This window comes from Polypterus senegalus, chromosome 12 (assembly GCF_016835505.1).
Source record: "Polypterus senegalus isolate Bchr_013 chromosome 12, ASM1683550v1, whole genome shotgun sequence".
Classification (NCBI taxonomy): domain Eukaryota; kingdom Metazoa; phylum Chordata; class Cladistia; order Polypteriformes; family Polypteridae; genus Polypterus; species Polypterus senegalus.
The window spans coordinates 142565605-142578258 of record NC_053165.1 but is presented as its reverse complement, the minus strand read 5'-3'; the positions used below and the strand labels follow the sequence as shown (position 1 = coordinate 142578258).

Below are 12654 nucleotides of genomic sequence, written 5' to 3'. Positions count from 1 at the left end.
TAAAAAAGGCAAACCCTGATGAAGAGCAAACAAGGAGAGGCACTCATTCACAGTAGCCAGTTGTGGTTGGGGTACCTTAAATGTTATAACCTGCCAGAGTTAAAGGCCATCCTCTATTGGCAAAAAACAATGTCATTCAGCATTTCTGAAAGGGATGGAGATAAGTTGTGCATCTGTAACATTTAGCTCCTCTGCTCTTGTGTTCCCCACAGCAACACCTTCTTCGAGGTGAAGTCCATCTCAAACCAGGTGTGGAAATTCCAGCGCTACCAGCTCATCATGACCTTCCATGACAGACCAGTTCTGCCACCACCTCTCATCATCTTTAGTCACATCTATATCATCATCAAGAACACCTGCTGCTGCTGCAAGAAGAGGCAAGAAGGAGACTTGGACGAGCGGGACCGGGGACTAAGTAGGCAGATGAGATGCTGGCAGTTGCTCATTTGGCGTTGTGTACAACTTGTGTGCTCATATGTAGTAAGACAGTGAGAATTGAAGTCCTAAGGACATAGGAGCCATTGTCTTCAGCAGTAATAAACAGGATCCTGCACACACATTCCCTGAGGGAGAGGTGACAGGACAGAAGAAGTAGGAGCGAAGTGCACTAATAAGGACACCGCAGCCCTCAGCTTGCTCAGTTACGTTGAAAGCTGTTTGTATTTTCTGAGAGCACTGCTGATCACTTGTCCATTTACCACTTCAGTCTTCTCTGGACTGCAGTGCCACCTCATGGTTTTTAATGTTAGTGCATCTAAAGCACACACACACTGCACATTTAATGTCACTTTAATACCACATAGCAATTTATTTTACCGTTCCCTTCTTGAACGTGTTTATAGTTTTGCAACACAGAAATCCACCTGAAGCTAAGCATGTTCAAGCCTGGCCAGTACTTGGATGGGAGACCATCTAGGAAAAGCTTGAGATGTAGCTTCAGGAGATGTTGGTGAGGCCAGCAGGGGGTACTTACCCTGTGGTCTGAATATGGATCCCAGTGCAGTGATGGGGTCACTGTGCTGTAAAAATGGAGCCACCCTTCAAATGAGACATAAAATTGAGAACCTGACTCATTGTGATCATAAAAGATCCCTGGGCCTCCTTCATAAACAGCAGGGTGGAGCCTGATGTCCTGGCTATATTGTCCACCATGGCCTGGTCATTCTGGCCCCCTAATCATCCCCTGTCTATAATTGACTATTTCTCTGACCACTTCACCACCTAATAGCTAATGTGTGGTGAGCGTACTGGCACAAAATGGCTGCTGTTACATCATCTAGGTGGATGCTACACATTAGTGGAGGTTGAAGTGCCTCCCTACTCACTATGGAAAAGTACTTTGAGGAGTGAGAAAACGCTATATAATTATAAAGAATTATTGTTATTATTAGATAGATAGATAGATAGATAGATAGATAGATAGATAGATATGAAAGGCACTATATAATAGATAGATAGATAGATAGATAGATAGATAGATAGATAGATAGATAGATAGATAGATAGATAGATAGATAGATAGTATGGTGGGCTGGCGCCCTGCCCGGGGTTTGTTTCCTGCCTTGTGCCCTGTGTTGGCTGGGATTGGCTCTAGTAGACCCTGTGACCCTGTAGTTAGGATATAACGGGTTGGATGATAGATAGATAGATAGAAAGATAGATAGATAAAGCACTATATAATAGATAGATAGATAGATAGATAGTTAAGGCACTATATAATAGATAGATAGATAGATAGATAGATAGATAGATAGATAGATAGATAGATAAGGCGCTATATAATAGATATATAGATAGATAGATAGATAGATAGATAGATAGATAGATAGATAGATAGATAGATATGAAAGGCACTATATAATAGATAGATAGATAGATAGATAGATAGATAGATAGATAGATAGATAGATAGATACTTTATTGATCTCAAGAAAAATTCAAGTACCACTAGCTAAGAATTAATTATGCCAAGTTGAATACAAACATTTATGTACACTTACTACACAAATAAATATTGTACAAATAATGCAATCACAGTACACTAGATGGTACATACAAAAGTGCCAGTGCAGTGTGAACTGTGCAAAAAATACTACAACCTTAGTGAAAGGTGACACATAATATGAAAGTGAATGATATTAAGGTGACTTAATATCAAAGTAAAATAAAATCAAGTGACATGGCTTTTGCTAATAGGGTAATAACAAAAGAAGGTTTTACAGTAATGACCAAGTAGTGAAATATCAGATATATGTAGTGCATAGCTGATAAATCTAATGCAGCTTATGAGCAGAGAAGGAGTACCAAGTTCAGCCCTCATACAACCCCCTTTGTTGTAAAGAGTTGAGTCAAACGATTCTGTGGACAAAAGATTTCTTGTTTCTGTCCACATTGCGGTTCTGTGATAGCAGCTTTCCACTAAACAAACTACTCTGCATAATGATGGTGGTGTATAGTGGGTGATGTTCTTTGTCCATAATAGATAGCCACTTGCATAGTGTCCTCCTCACTGCCACTGTCACCAGTGAGTCTACTTCCATTCCCACCCCGTTATTATTATTATTATTATTATTATTATTATTATTATATAATACCTACTTGTGCTCACTTATGGCCAAAACTGTCAGTGCAGGGCTTATGTGATATCTCACACTTGCTGTCAAGAGAATGAAATACTTGCACAAAACATTAGGGAGATTAATTAAGTTAAAGGGCAGAAGACTAAAATTATCTCAGATCATAAATAACCCACGAGACAATTCATCATTCTTCTATTCCAGTTCAGTGCAGCTGGATGTCTGTGCTAATTCCATGGTCCAGACCTTGTGAAGGCATTAGTCAAGCTGTAGGGCACACACAGCCAACTTCAGCACTTAGTCCAACTGGGCCAATATGGAGTTATCACTTAACCTAACAAGCACATGTCTAGGAAAAAATACTCAATGATCATAGCCTGGTGAATTAAAAGGCAGGATGAGATGGATGCATGCCATGTGCACCTTGATTTTGTTCCATTTTGAAAGGAGGTTGTATCTGAGGGCTGCTCTTGAGCACAGGTGTCGAACTCCAGTCCTGGAGGGCTGTAGTGGCTGCAGGTTTTCATTCTAACCATCTTCTTCATTAGTGACCAGTTTTTGCTACTAATTAACTTCTTTTGCCTTAATTTTAATTAACTTGACTCTGCCCCTTTCGTTGTTTCTTTTTTCCTTAATTAGCAGCCAAATAATAATGAGAAACAAAACAAGCCGCCACATGACCAACTAACCTGTGCCCATCACACAATATCTGAAAATAAAGAAAGGTGAAAGTCTCAGGTCAGCAAAACATTTTGACGGTGCTATGGCAGAACAAGAGCAGCAACAAGCCATGGAATTAAATATTGAGTGTAATTAACAGTAAGAATTGGCTTCTCATTAAGAAAGTGATTGGAGTGAAATTGGTTGGAGTTTGAAGTCCCAGTTTGGCTGGTCATCTGTTGGCTTGTTTCATGTCTCATGTCTGGCTGTCGTTTAATGAAGAAACGAATCAATTGAGAGAACTGAATCCTTAAAAACAGAGCTATTAAAATGAAGGGAAAAATAAGTTAATTAGCAGTGAAAACTGGTCACTGAGTTGGAAAAGGGTTAGAATGAAAACTTGTAGCCACTGTGGCCCTCCAGGCCTGGAGTTTGACACCCCTGCTCTTGAGTGTTCTCCCGGTCATACAGATATCAGGTGCGACATCTACCTGAGGATCAGGTGAACAAACTCCTGTTAATCCATCAGATAGTGTCTTTTAAAGTAGGCACAATTATGAAATGTTTTGCAGAACATTTGTCACCTGATCTTTGCATGTGTAGCTACTTCCATCCTTGTAATCACGGCGTAACACTTCACAAAGTCTGTAAGTTTGCTAAACACAGACGATTTGTTCAGATAAATGTATTAGTTTTGTTCTTGCAGAATTAATTTTGAATGATGAAGAAATGAAGAAACTCTATGAATTTGAAGAACAATGTGTGGATGAGTACTTCCAAGAGAAAGAAGACAAGGAACTTTCATCCAATGATGAACGAATCCGAGTGACATCAGAAAGGCAAGTTAACTGGTGGATGAGAGAAGAGTTATTAATAGCCTAGAAGTGGTCCACATTTAGAGTCATCAGTCCATACAACTGCCTATTCATATGCCAAACGCATTTTTCATTATCCGCTTCAGGGTGACTAGGGGGCTGGAGACTATAATGGCAACATTGAGTGCAAGGCAGGAATCACTAACTGTGCCTGGCATGCCAATCTATTGTAAGGCACACACATAGACTTGCATTGGTGTTCTGCTCAGTTCAAGCTGGTCAATTCAAGTCAACATCCATATAGCCTAGAGATAAATTATATGCCTGTGTAAATCAGAGTCCATTCTGTTTAATTCAACTAAGGCAGGGGTGGGCAAAGTCATTCCTGGAGGGCCGCAGTGGCTGCAGGTTTTTGTTCCAACCCAGTTGCTTAATTAGAAAACAATCCTTGCCAATAATTACATTTCATGGCTTGTTAGTGCTTTAACTCTGCTATGTCAAGTCATTCTCATATCCTAGATTTTTTTTTCCATTCTAAGGATACCATCCAAATACTTTGAAGTGTAAAACGGATGGGTAATTCTCAATCCTCACTTTTTTCTCTTCCCTTCCAAGTATTTAATTAAACCAAATAGTGCACGATAAATACACACAGGTGTAAAGGGTAACAAGCAAAAATGGATAACTGCTGGTTTCTTTTGTCATTTGCAAATTATTGCTAATAAGGAGCAATTAAAAATCGAGAATGCAGCTGTTTAAGACTTAAATAAGCAATAAGGGTTCAAAATCTTAACAAGAGAGATAACTGAAATGAAGCAGAAGTGTTTCTAGAGCAATAAGGGCTGTTTATTAAGCAATTGGGTTGGAACAAAAAGCTGCAGCCACTGCGGCCCTCCAGGAATGACTTTGCCCACCCCTGAACTAAGGTGTCCTTTAAAAGTGTATGCCAAGGTGCAGCCTTTCTTCTCTTTTCCATTATGGCGCATTTTCATTTTGTAAAACTTTACCCATTTTCAAAACTGTTTACCCCCAGGCTCTCATAAAGCATCACTGTATTTCACGTTTCTTTTTTTTATGTCTCTCAAAGGCTCTATAGAGTCTGCATCCAACCAATACAAGCAACGTCTCCTATACCATGAATTAATGGCTGTTTTAGTAAGTGATGTCAGTTAAAAGCGGGACGACTGAGAATTTTGTTTGGTCTTGCTATCTGTCAGCCTGAAGTTATTTTAAGCTAATTATGAGATACAAATTAAACAACTACATTCCCAAAAGACCCTATTTCACATTTTCTTACCACATTTTCTTACAAGCATATACACACTGGTCAGTTTAATTGTGTTTAAACATATACAGTACATTCTAATAAAATTCTGTATCCCAGAATTCAACACTCAATGAAAACACATTGTTATTCTTGTTATTTCTGTCAATTTGTTTAGCTACTGGTTCAAAAGAAAAACAGCTTTAGTGGCCCCCTTTTTTCCTCTTCTAAAGTGGTCTCAACTTTGCACCTTGTCTTCTGTGACTTCTCCCCAGTCTTCTAATGGCATGACGTCACTAGTCCTTGTGATCGCTGAGCTAATTATCTACCTGTTGAGACTGCCTTTTCTGTGTCTTCATTTGCTTTTCTACCAACACTTTTTTTTGCTAAACTCCTGTTTAAATATACATAGTTTATTCCATTAAAAACTGCATCTTATGTAAATAATCCATCTATCCATCCATCCATTATCCAACCCACCATATCCTAACTACAGGGTCACGGGGGTCTGCTGGACCCAATCCCAGCCAACACAGGGCGCAAGGCAGGAAACAAACCCCGGGCAGGGTGCCAGCCCACTGCAGAGAGCACACACACTCCAAGCACCCACTAGGGACAATTTAGAATCGCCAATGCACCTAACCTGCATGTCTTTGGACTGTGGGAGGAAACTGGAGCACCTGGAGGAAACCCACACAGACACGGGGAGAACATGCAAACTCCATGCAGGGAGGACCCGGGAAGTGAACCCGGGTGTCCTAACTGCTAGGCAGCAGCGCTGCCCACTGTGTCACCGTGCTGCCCTATGTTAATAATCTTAAAATAAAAAAACATGCAAATTAAATACCATTAGTCTTATTTAACATACTGAAAAAATGTACAATTTTATCCTCATTACATGTCTCAAAGAGTAAGTTTGTGCCCTCCGCCCAGGGTGGACTGCTGACTTGCACTCAATGCCATAGGATGTCCCCCTAATTTCATTGGTTGACTCCCAGCTTTAGCTCAAAAGTTTAATCCTGTTTGAACACGCTTCATGTTCATGTACAGTTTTGATTTTCTGGAAGTGTTTTATTTAAGAATAATTTAGCAGAAAATGCATGGGACTGGATAGTAGAAATATGAGAATTATGTGACACAAGTTACCTGAGAATTTTAACAATGGATGTTTTAATATTGTTTGCTGTTGTTCAATATTGTCTCCCCACAGCCTCAATTGAAGCCTGTTATGTGATCAGTTTTATGATTTCTGTTTTCTATGAAAACATGACATTAAATTTCGTTTTGGCCATCACTACAATCAGCACTGGGTAAAAAACAGATTGAAAATGTATCATTTCTAGAAGTAAGAACATTAGAAATTTGACAAATGAGAGGAGACCATTCACTCCATCAATCACGTTTGTTTAGCTAATAGCTAAGTTGTCCCAATATGTCATCCAGATTCTTCTTAAAGGTTCTAAGGTTTCTGCTTCAACTCCATGACTCAGTAGTTTGTTTCAGAGCCCCACACCTCTTTGCGTAAAAAAGAGCTTCCTGGCTTCAGTTTAAATGCACTTCCCCTTTCAAGTATGTGATTCTCCCTTAAGCTGAAAGAATGTTGCTGGATCTCCTTTCTCAATGCCTTTGAGGATCTTAAATACCTGAATTAGGTCCCCATGTAGTCTCCTCTTCTTGAGACTAAACAGGTTTAATTCTCTGAGTCTGTCAGAGTAGACGCATCCTCGAGTCCTGGGGTTCACTTGGTTGCTCTCCCCCGCACAGCCTCAAGTGCTGCTGTGTCTTTCTTGTAGTGTGGTGACCACAACTGCACACAATACTCCAGATGTGGTCTTACATGTGCATTATAAAGTCCGAGCATAACGTCCTTTGACTTAACTTCATTCAGTTTTTATGATATAACCTAATATTTTATTTGCCATTCTAATTGATTCTGTTCATTGCTTAGTTAATGAAACTGTTGCATCTCCATAAACTCCAAAATCCTTTTCAGAGGTTTCTTCCTGTAGGACATTGTCTGCCATCTTGCATTTATAATTGATATTCCTTTTGCCCATGTGTAGCACTTTGCATTTTTCTACATTAAACTCCATTTTCCAGATGTTCTCCCAGTTCTGAAGCTTGTCCACATATTTTTGAATTCTTTTTGCTGCCTTCTGAGTGCCTGCATTCCTCCAATTTTTAATATCACCTGCTATTATGACAAGTTTATTAAATTTACCAGAATCAATGTCATTAATATAAATCAGAAAAAGTAATGGTCCAAGGACAGACGCCCGAGGGACTCCTCAGATGTCCTCACTCCATGTGGAGCATTCTCCATTCTTCTTATCTCTTCTTACGTGGTCATTTTTTAGGTGGAGTATTCCATTAACAAGTTTCATCTTCAAAAAATAAATGAATCATTTTAAAATAACAGCAGTTAAGAAAATGATTATTTATTTATGGTGTCTCTGACAGTCCTATTATTAAAGTGTTTGAAATAAGCAAAGCTTAATTAGATTAAGACCACGATGGAAAAAAGGCGAACAGTACAATATAAGAATAAATGAATCAATAAGATTAAATTAAATCAATTCAAAATACCACCAGTTTTTTTATTTATTTCAGGCATTATTATTCTTGCCTTTTAGATGCGACTATAATAAGATAAGATTAAATTTTGCAGAACAATAAAAAATATAATAAGCCAATCCTATAAAAACAAAGGAGACCAGCATTTTCAGTGCTTCGTCTTTTTTTTTTTTTCTTTCATGCTTTTATTTTCTCATTAATGAAACCAAGTTCACCTCGGCTCTCAAATAAGATAAGAGCTGTGACGTCATGAGCCAAAGTGCGTTCTCACAGTCCTGGGACTGATGGCAGGCTCTCCAGCAGTGGCTGTGGCTGACGAGATAACTGCTGATGTGATGAGGGGTCTGTCACTCCGCTGTTTATCTTATTTGAGCAACTAGCTAAAAAAATAGCGATGGCCGAAACTTATACCTTGTTGGGGATCTAATAAAGCACTGTTCTGGTTATTTTTTATTAAAATGAAGAGTGTCAATTCATTTTTTAATTAAACAAGCAGTCCATTCGTCCATCCATCCATCCATTTTCTGCCACTCATCCAGGTCAAGGTCACGGGGGCAGCAATCTGAGCAAAAATGCCTAGATGTCCCTGTACCCTGCCTCCTCTTCCACCTCCTTTGTGGGGATACTGAGGTATTCCCCAGTTGGCTGGAAGATCTAATCTCTCTAGCATGTCCTGGGACTTCGCCAAGGTCTCCTCCCGCTTGGACATGCCTGAAACATCTTCACGGGGAGCCATCCTCATCAGATGCGTGAGCTCCTGTAACTGACTCCTTTTGATGCAGAGGCACAGCGGCTCTGCTTTGAGTTCCTCCCGAATGTCTGCACTCCTCACCGTATCTCTAAGGCTCAGAGCTCAGACACCCCGTGAAGGAATCTCATTTTTGGTGCTTGTTATAGTTTGCATTCCGGACCACCTGGAGGTCATAGCAAGGGAAACAAAAAAAAAAAAAAACGAATGCCATTATGAACAACGCTACACATCCTCTCTATGACACACTGACACTGAGGACGGTCAGCTAACGAATTAGTCAGCTGAAGTGTAGCAAGAAATGGGACTGCGGCTCCTTTATACCGACAGCAACACATCTGCATAATGCGTCACTGGGACTGGGACAGACAACGCAGAACTTTTCTTTCTTTTAAATTTCATTCCTTCCTTTAATGGTTTTTATGTTCAGACCAAAGTGTGTGTGTATAGTATTTACTTACTTACTTATCTACCTATTTATACATTTATTTACTTAAAGACCTTCTGTAAAAAGCCAAATTTCTCATTGTGGACAAATAATGTTCTATCTATCTATCTATCTATCTATCTATCTATCTATCTATCTATCTATCTATCTATCTATCTATCTATCTATCTATCTATCTATCTATCTATCTGTTATATAGTGCCTTAATATCTACAACAACATTTATTTCTATAGCACATTTTCATACAAACAATGTAGCTCAAACTGCTTTACATGATGAAGAAAGAGAAAAAAGACAAAGTAAGAATTAAAATCAGAGAATACTAATTAACATAGAATAAGAGTAAGGTCCGATGGCCAGGGAGGACAGAAAAAAAACTCCAGACAGCTGGAGAAAAAATAAAATCTGCAGGGGTTCGAGGCCACAAGACCACCCAGCCCCCTCTGGGCATTCTACCTAACATAAATGACCTCAGTCAGTCCTCATGGAATTCAGGGTTCTCATGGAAGGACTTGATGATGACGGTCACGTGGGCTTCTGGCCTTTAATCCACCAATGTGCGGACATCATGGTGCTTTGATTAGGTGGTGGTGGCACAGGTCACCACCATTGAAAACCGGAAAAAGAACAGAAGAGAGAGTAGGGGTTAGTACAGATTTTGGAGCCACCATGAATAGTAATAATAATTGATTAAATATGCAGAGCATCAGGAATAAATTAAAATGAAGTTATGAGAAAGCCATGTTAAAGTAATGTGTTTTTAGCAGTTTTTTAAAGTGCTTAACCGTATCAGCCTGGCAAATTCCTATTGGCAGGCTATTCCAGATTTTAGGTGCATAACAGCAGAAGGCCACCTCACCACTTCTTTTAAGTTTTGCTCTTGGAAGTCTAAGCAGACACTCATTTGAAGATCTAAGATTACGATTTGGAATATAAGATGTCAGACATTCCGATATATAAGATGGAGTGAGATTATTTAAGGCTTTATAAACCATAAGCAGTATTTTAAAGTCAATTCTGAATGACACAGGTAACAAGTGTAGTGACATTAAAACTGGGATGATGTGCTCAGATTTTCTTTTCCTAGTTAGGATTCTAGGGGCTGCATTCTGCACTCGTTGCAGTCGATTTATGTCTTTTTTGGGAAGTCCTGAGAGGAGTGCGGTACAGTAATCTAGTCGACTGAAAACAAACGCGTGAACTAATTTCTCAGCATCTTCCAATATTATAAGAGGTCTAACTTTTGCTATGTTTCTTAAGTGAAAAACTGCTGTCCTAGTGATCTGATTATTATGCAATTTAAAATTCAGGTTACTGTCAACAGTTACCCCTAAATTCTTTACTTCTGTCTTGACTTTTAATCCTAATGCATCAAGTTTATTTCTAATAACCTCATTATATCCATTATTTCCAATCACTAAAATTTAAGTTTTTTCTTTATTTAGCTTGAGAAAATTACTATTCATCCACTCAGAAACACAAGCAAGACATTGTGTTAGTGAATCAACAGAGTCGGGATCATCAGGTGCTATTGATAAATACAGTTGTGTGTCATCAGCATAGCTGTGGTAGTTCACATTATGCCCCGAGATAATCTGACCTAACGGAAGCATGTAGATCGAAAAGAGCAGCAGACCCAGGATAGAGCCATGTGGAACACCATATATACGATATCATGTGTCTTTGAAGTATAATTACCACAACTAACAAAGAATTTTCTACCTGCCAGGTAGGATTCAAACCAATTTAAGACACTGCCAGAGAGGCACACCCATTAACTAAGGCAATTTATAGAATATTGTGATCAATGGTGTCAAATGCAGCACTCAGATCTAAGAGGATGAGAACAGATAAATGGCCTCTGTCTGCGTTCACTCGCAAGTCATTTACTACTTTAACGAGTGCAGTTTCTGTGCTATGATTTGTTCTGAAACCCGACTGAAACTTATCAAGAATAGCATGTTTATTGAGGTGGCCATTTAGCTGCATAATGACTGCCTTCTCTAAAATTTTACTTAAGAAAGGCAGGTTAGAAATGGATCTAAAATTTTCAAAAGCAGAGGAGTCGAGATTATTTTTCTTGAGTAGGGGTTTACCTACAGCAGTGTTAAGGCAGTCTGGGAAGACCCCCGTATCTAATGACGAATTTACAATGTCAAGAATACTATCAATTAGCACGCCCAATACTTCTTTGAAAAAACTTGTTGGTATTGGATCAAGGACGCAATATCTATCTATCTATCTATCTATCTATCTATCTATCTATCTATCTATCTATCTATCTATCTATCTATCTATCTATCTATCTATCTATCTATCTATCTATCTATCTATCTAATTGAACAAATGATAGCTTGTAATTACCGTAAGACTTTCTCATTTTCCCTAGGGTTGAAAATATGTCTATGCGCCTCGAAGAAGTCAACGAACGGGAACACTTCATGAAGGCATCACTACAGACAGTAGATCTGCGTCTGGCTCAACTGGAAGAGTTCTCAGCACGAATGGCAAATGCATTGGAGAAGCTGGCAGGAGTAGACAAAGCAGAACTAAGCCACACTCACTCCAGGGCTTCATCAGACTGTGACCCCACATGTCTTCTAAGACAGAGTAGCATCAACAGCTGTGATGGTTATGGTTGGTCAAGGGGTCACCTCGAAGGAGAAGATCAGCCTTATGACGAGACTGAAGCAATGCTGTCCCCTGCAGTGCCAAGAAGGGCCGGAGTCGACAAGGGCGCTGAGGACAAGAGGCTTCTCTCTAGCCACATGGACTCGCATTCATCCTGTGCCAACACTGACCCAGAAGGCCTACAGTCTGACAAGCAGTCAGGTTCCTGTGTGGACATTTTGATTTCAAGGAGCAAACCAAGTCATTCAGATAGTGCCTGCCCACAGATACTGGCAACTTCCAAATTTGGACATGAAAGCTCTGGTTTTGGAGCAGAGCGAGCAAAGTTGGAAGCAGCAATCTCCTACCCCTTAGAGAGATCGACAGCCATGCGGTACTACCCTATGGAAGCCACCAATCCATCATGCACATTGATGAAATCCCGAAGTAGTTTTCTTTTTCCTCCAACAACGGGGAACGATTTATGCACGGATTCCTCGACGGACTCCATAAGACAGCTTTTTGTTGGTCAGCAGACACAGTGCCTAGAATATAAATTTCATCCAAGTCCTTATGGTCTGCCTCCACGTGTCTCCATCCTGAGGCTGACTGAAAAGTCACAATTTACTTCTGAGGCAGTAAAACAAGCCGAATGTAATCAGTCACTCCCGGGCACAGACGACAACAGCGATGTTTGTCTGCCGGCTGCTGATAGGACAGATGTTGACCACTCTCTTTTGATGGCAGATGACAGAATGTATCCATCTCTCAGGTCCAAAAGTTTGAACAGCAATCCCCGGAAGGGGAAAGCTGTAGGAGATAATTTGGATAAGCTCAGATGTACGAACAGCGCCATGGACATCACGGTGGCATGTGGGAACACAACAGAGAAGGACAAGAAAGATGAACAGCTAGAACAGTCCCCTGAAACGGATTTTTAACTTGTGTCCTTAAAACA

General features: G+C 39.8%; 1 protein-coding gene across 1 annotated transcript in view; it reads left to right on the top strand.

Moving 5' to 3' along the window:
• Positions 1 to 12654, top strand: part of trpm1a (transient receptor potential cation channel, subfamily M, member 1a) — a 131636-nt gene extending 118982 nt beyond the window's left edge. The window contains exons 25-27 of the mRNA XM_039771371.1: positions 213 to 415; positions 3943 to 4075; positions 11476 to 12654. Coding sequence (XP_039627305.1) covers positions 213 to 415; positions 3943 to 4075; positions 11476 to 12637 — 1498 coding nt within the window. The 3' untranslated portion in view covers positions 12638 to 12654. The remainder of the gene's footprint in view (positions 1 to 212; positions 416 to 3942; positions 4076 to 11475) is intronic.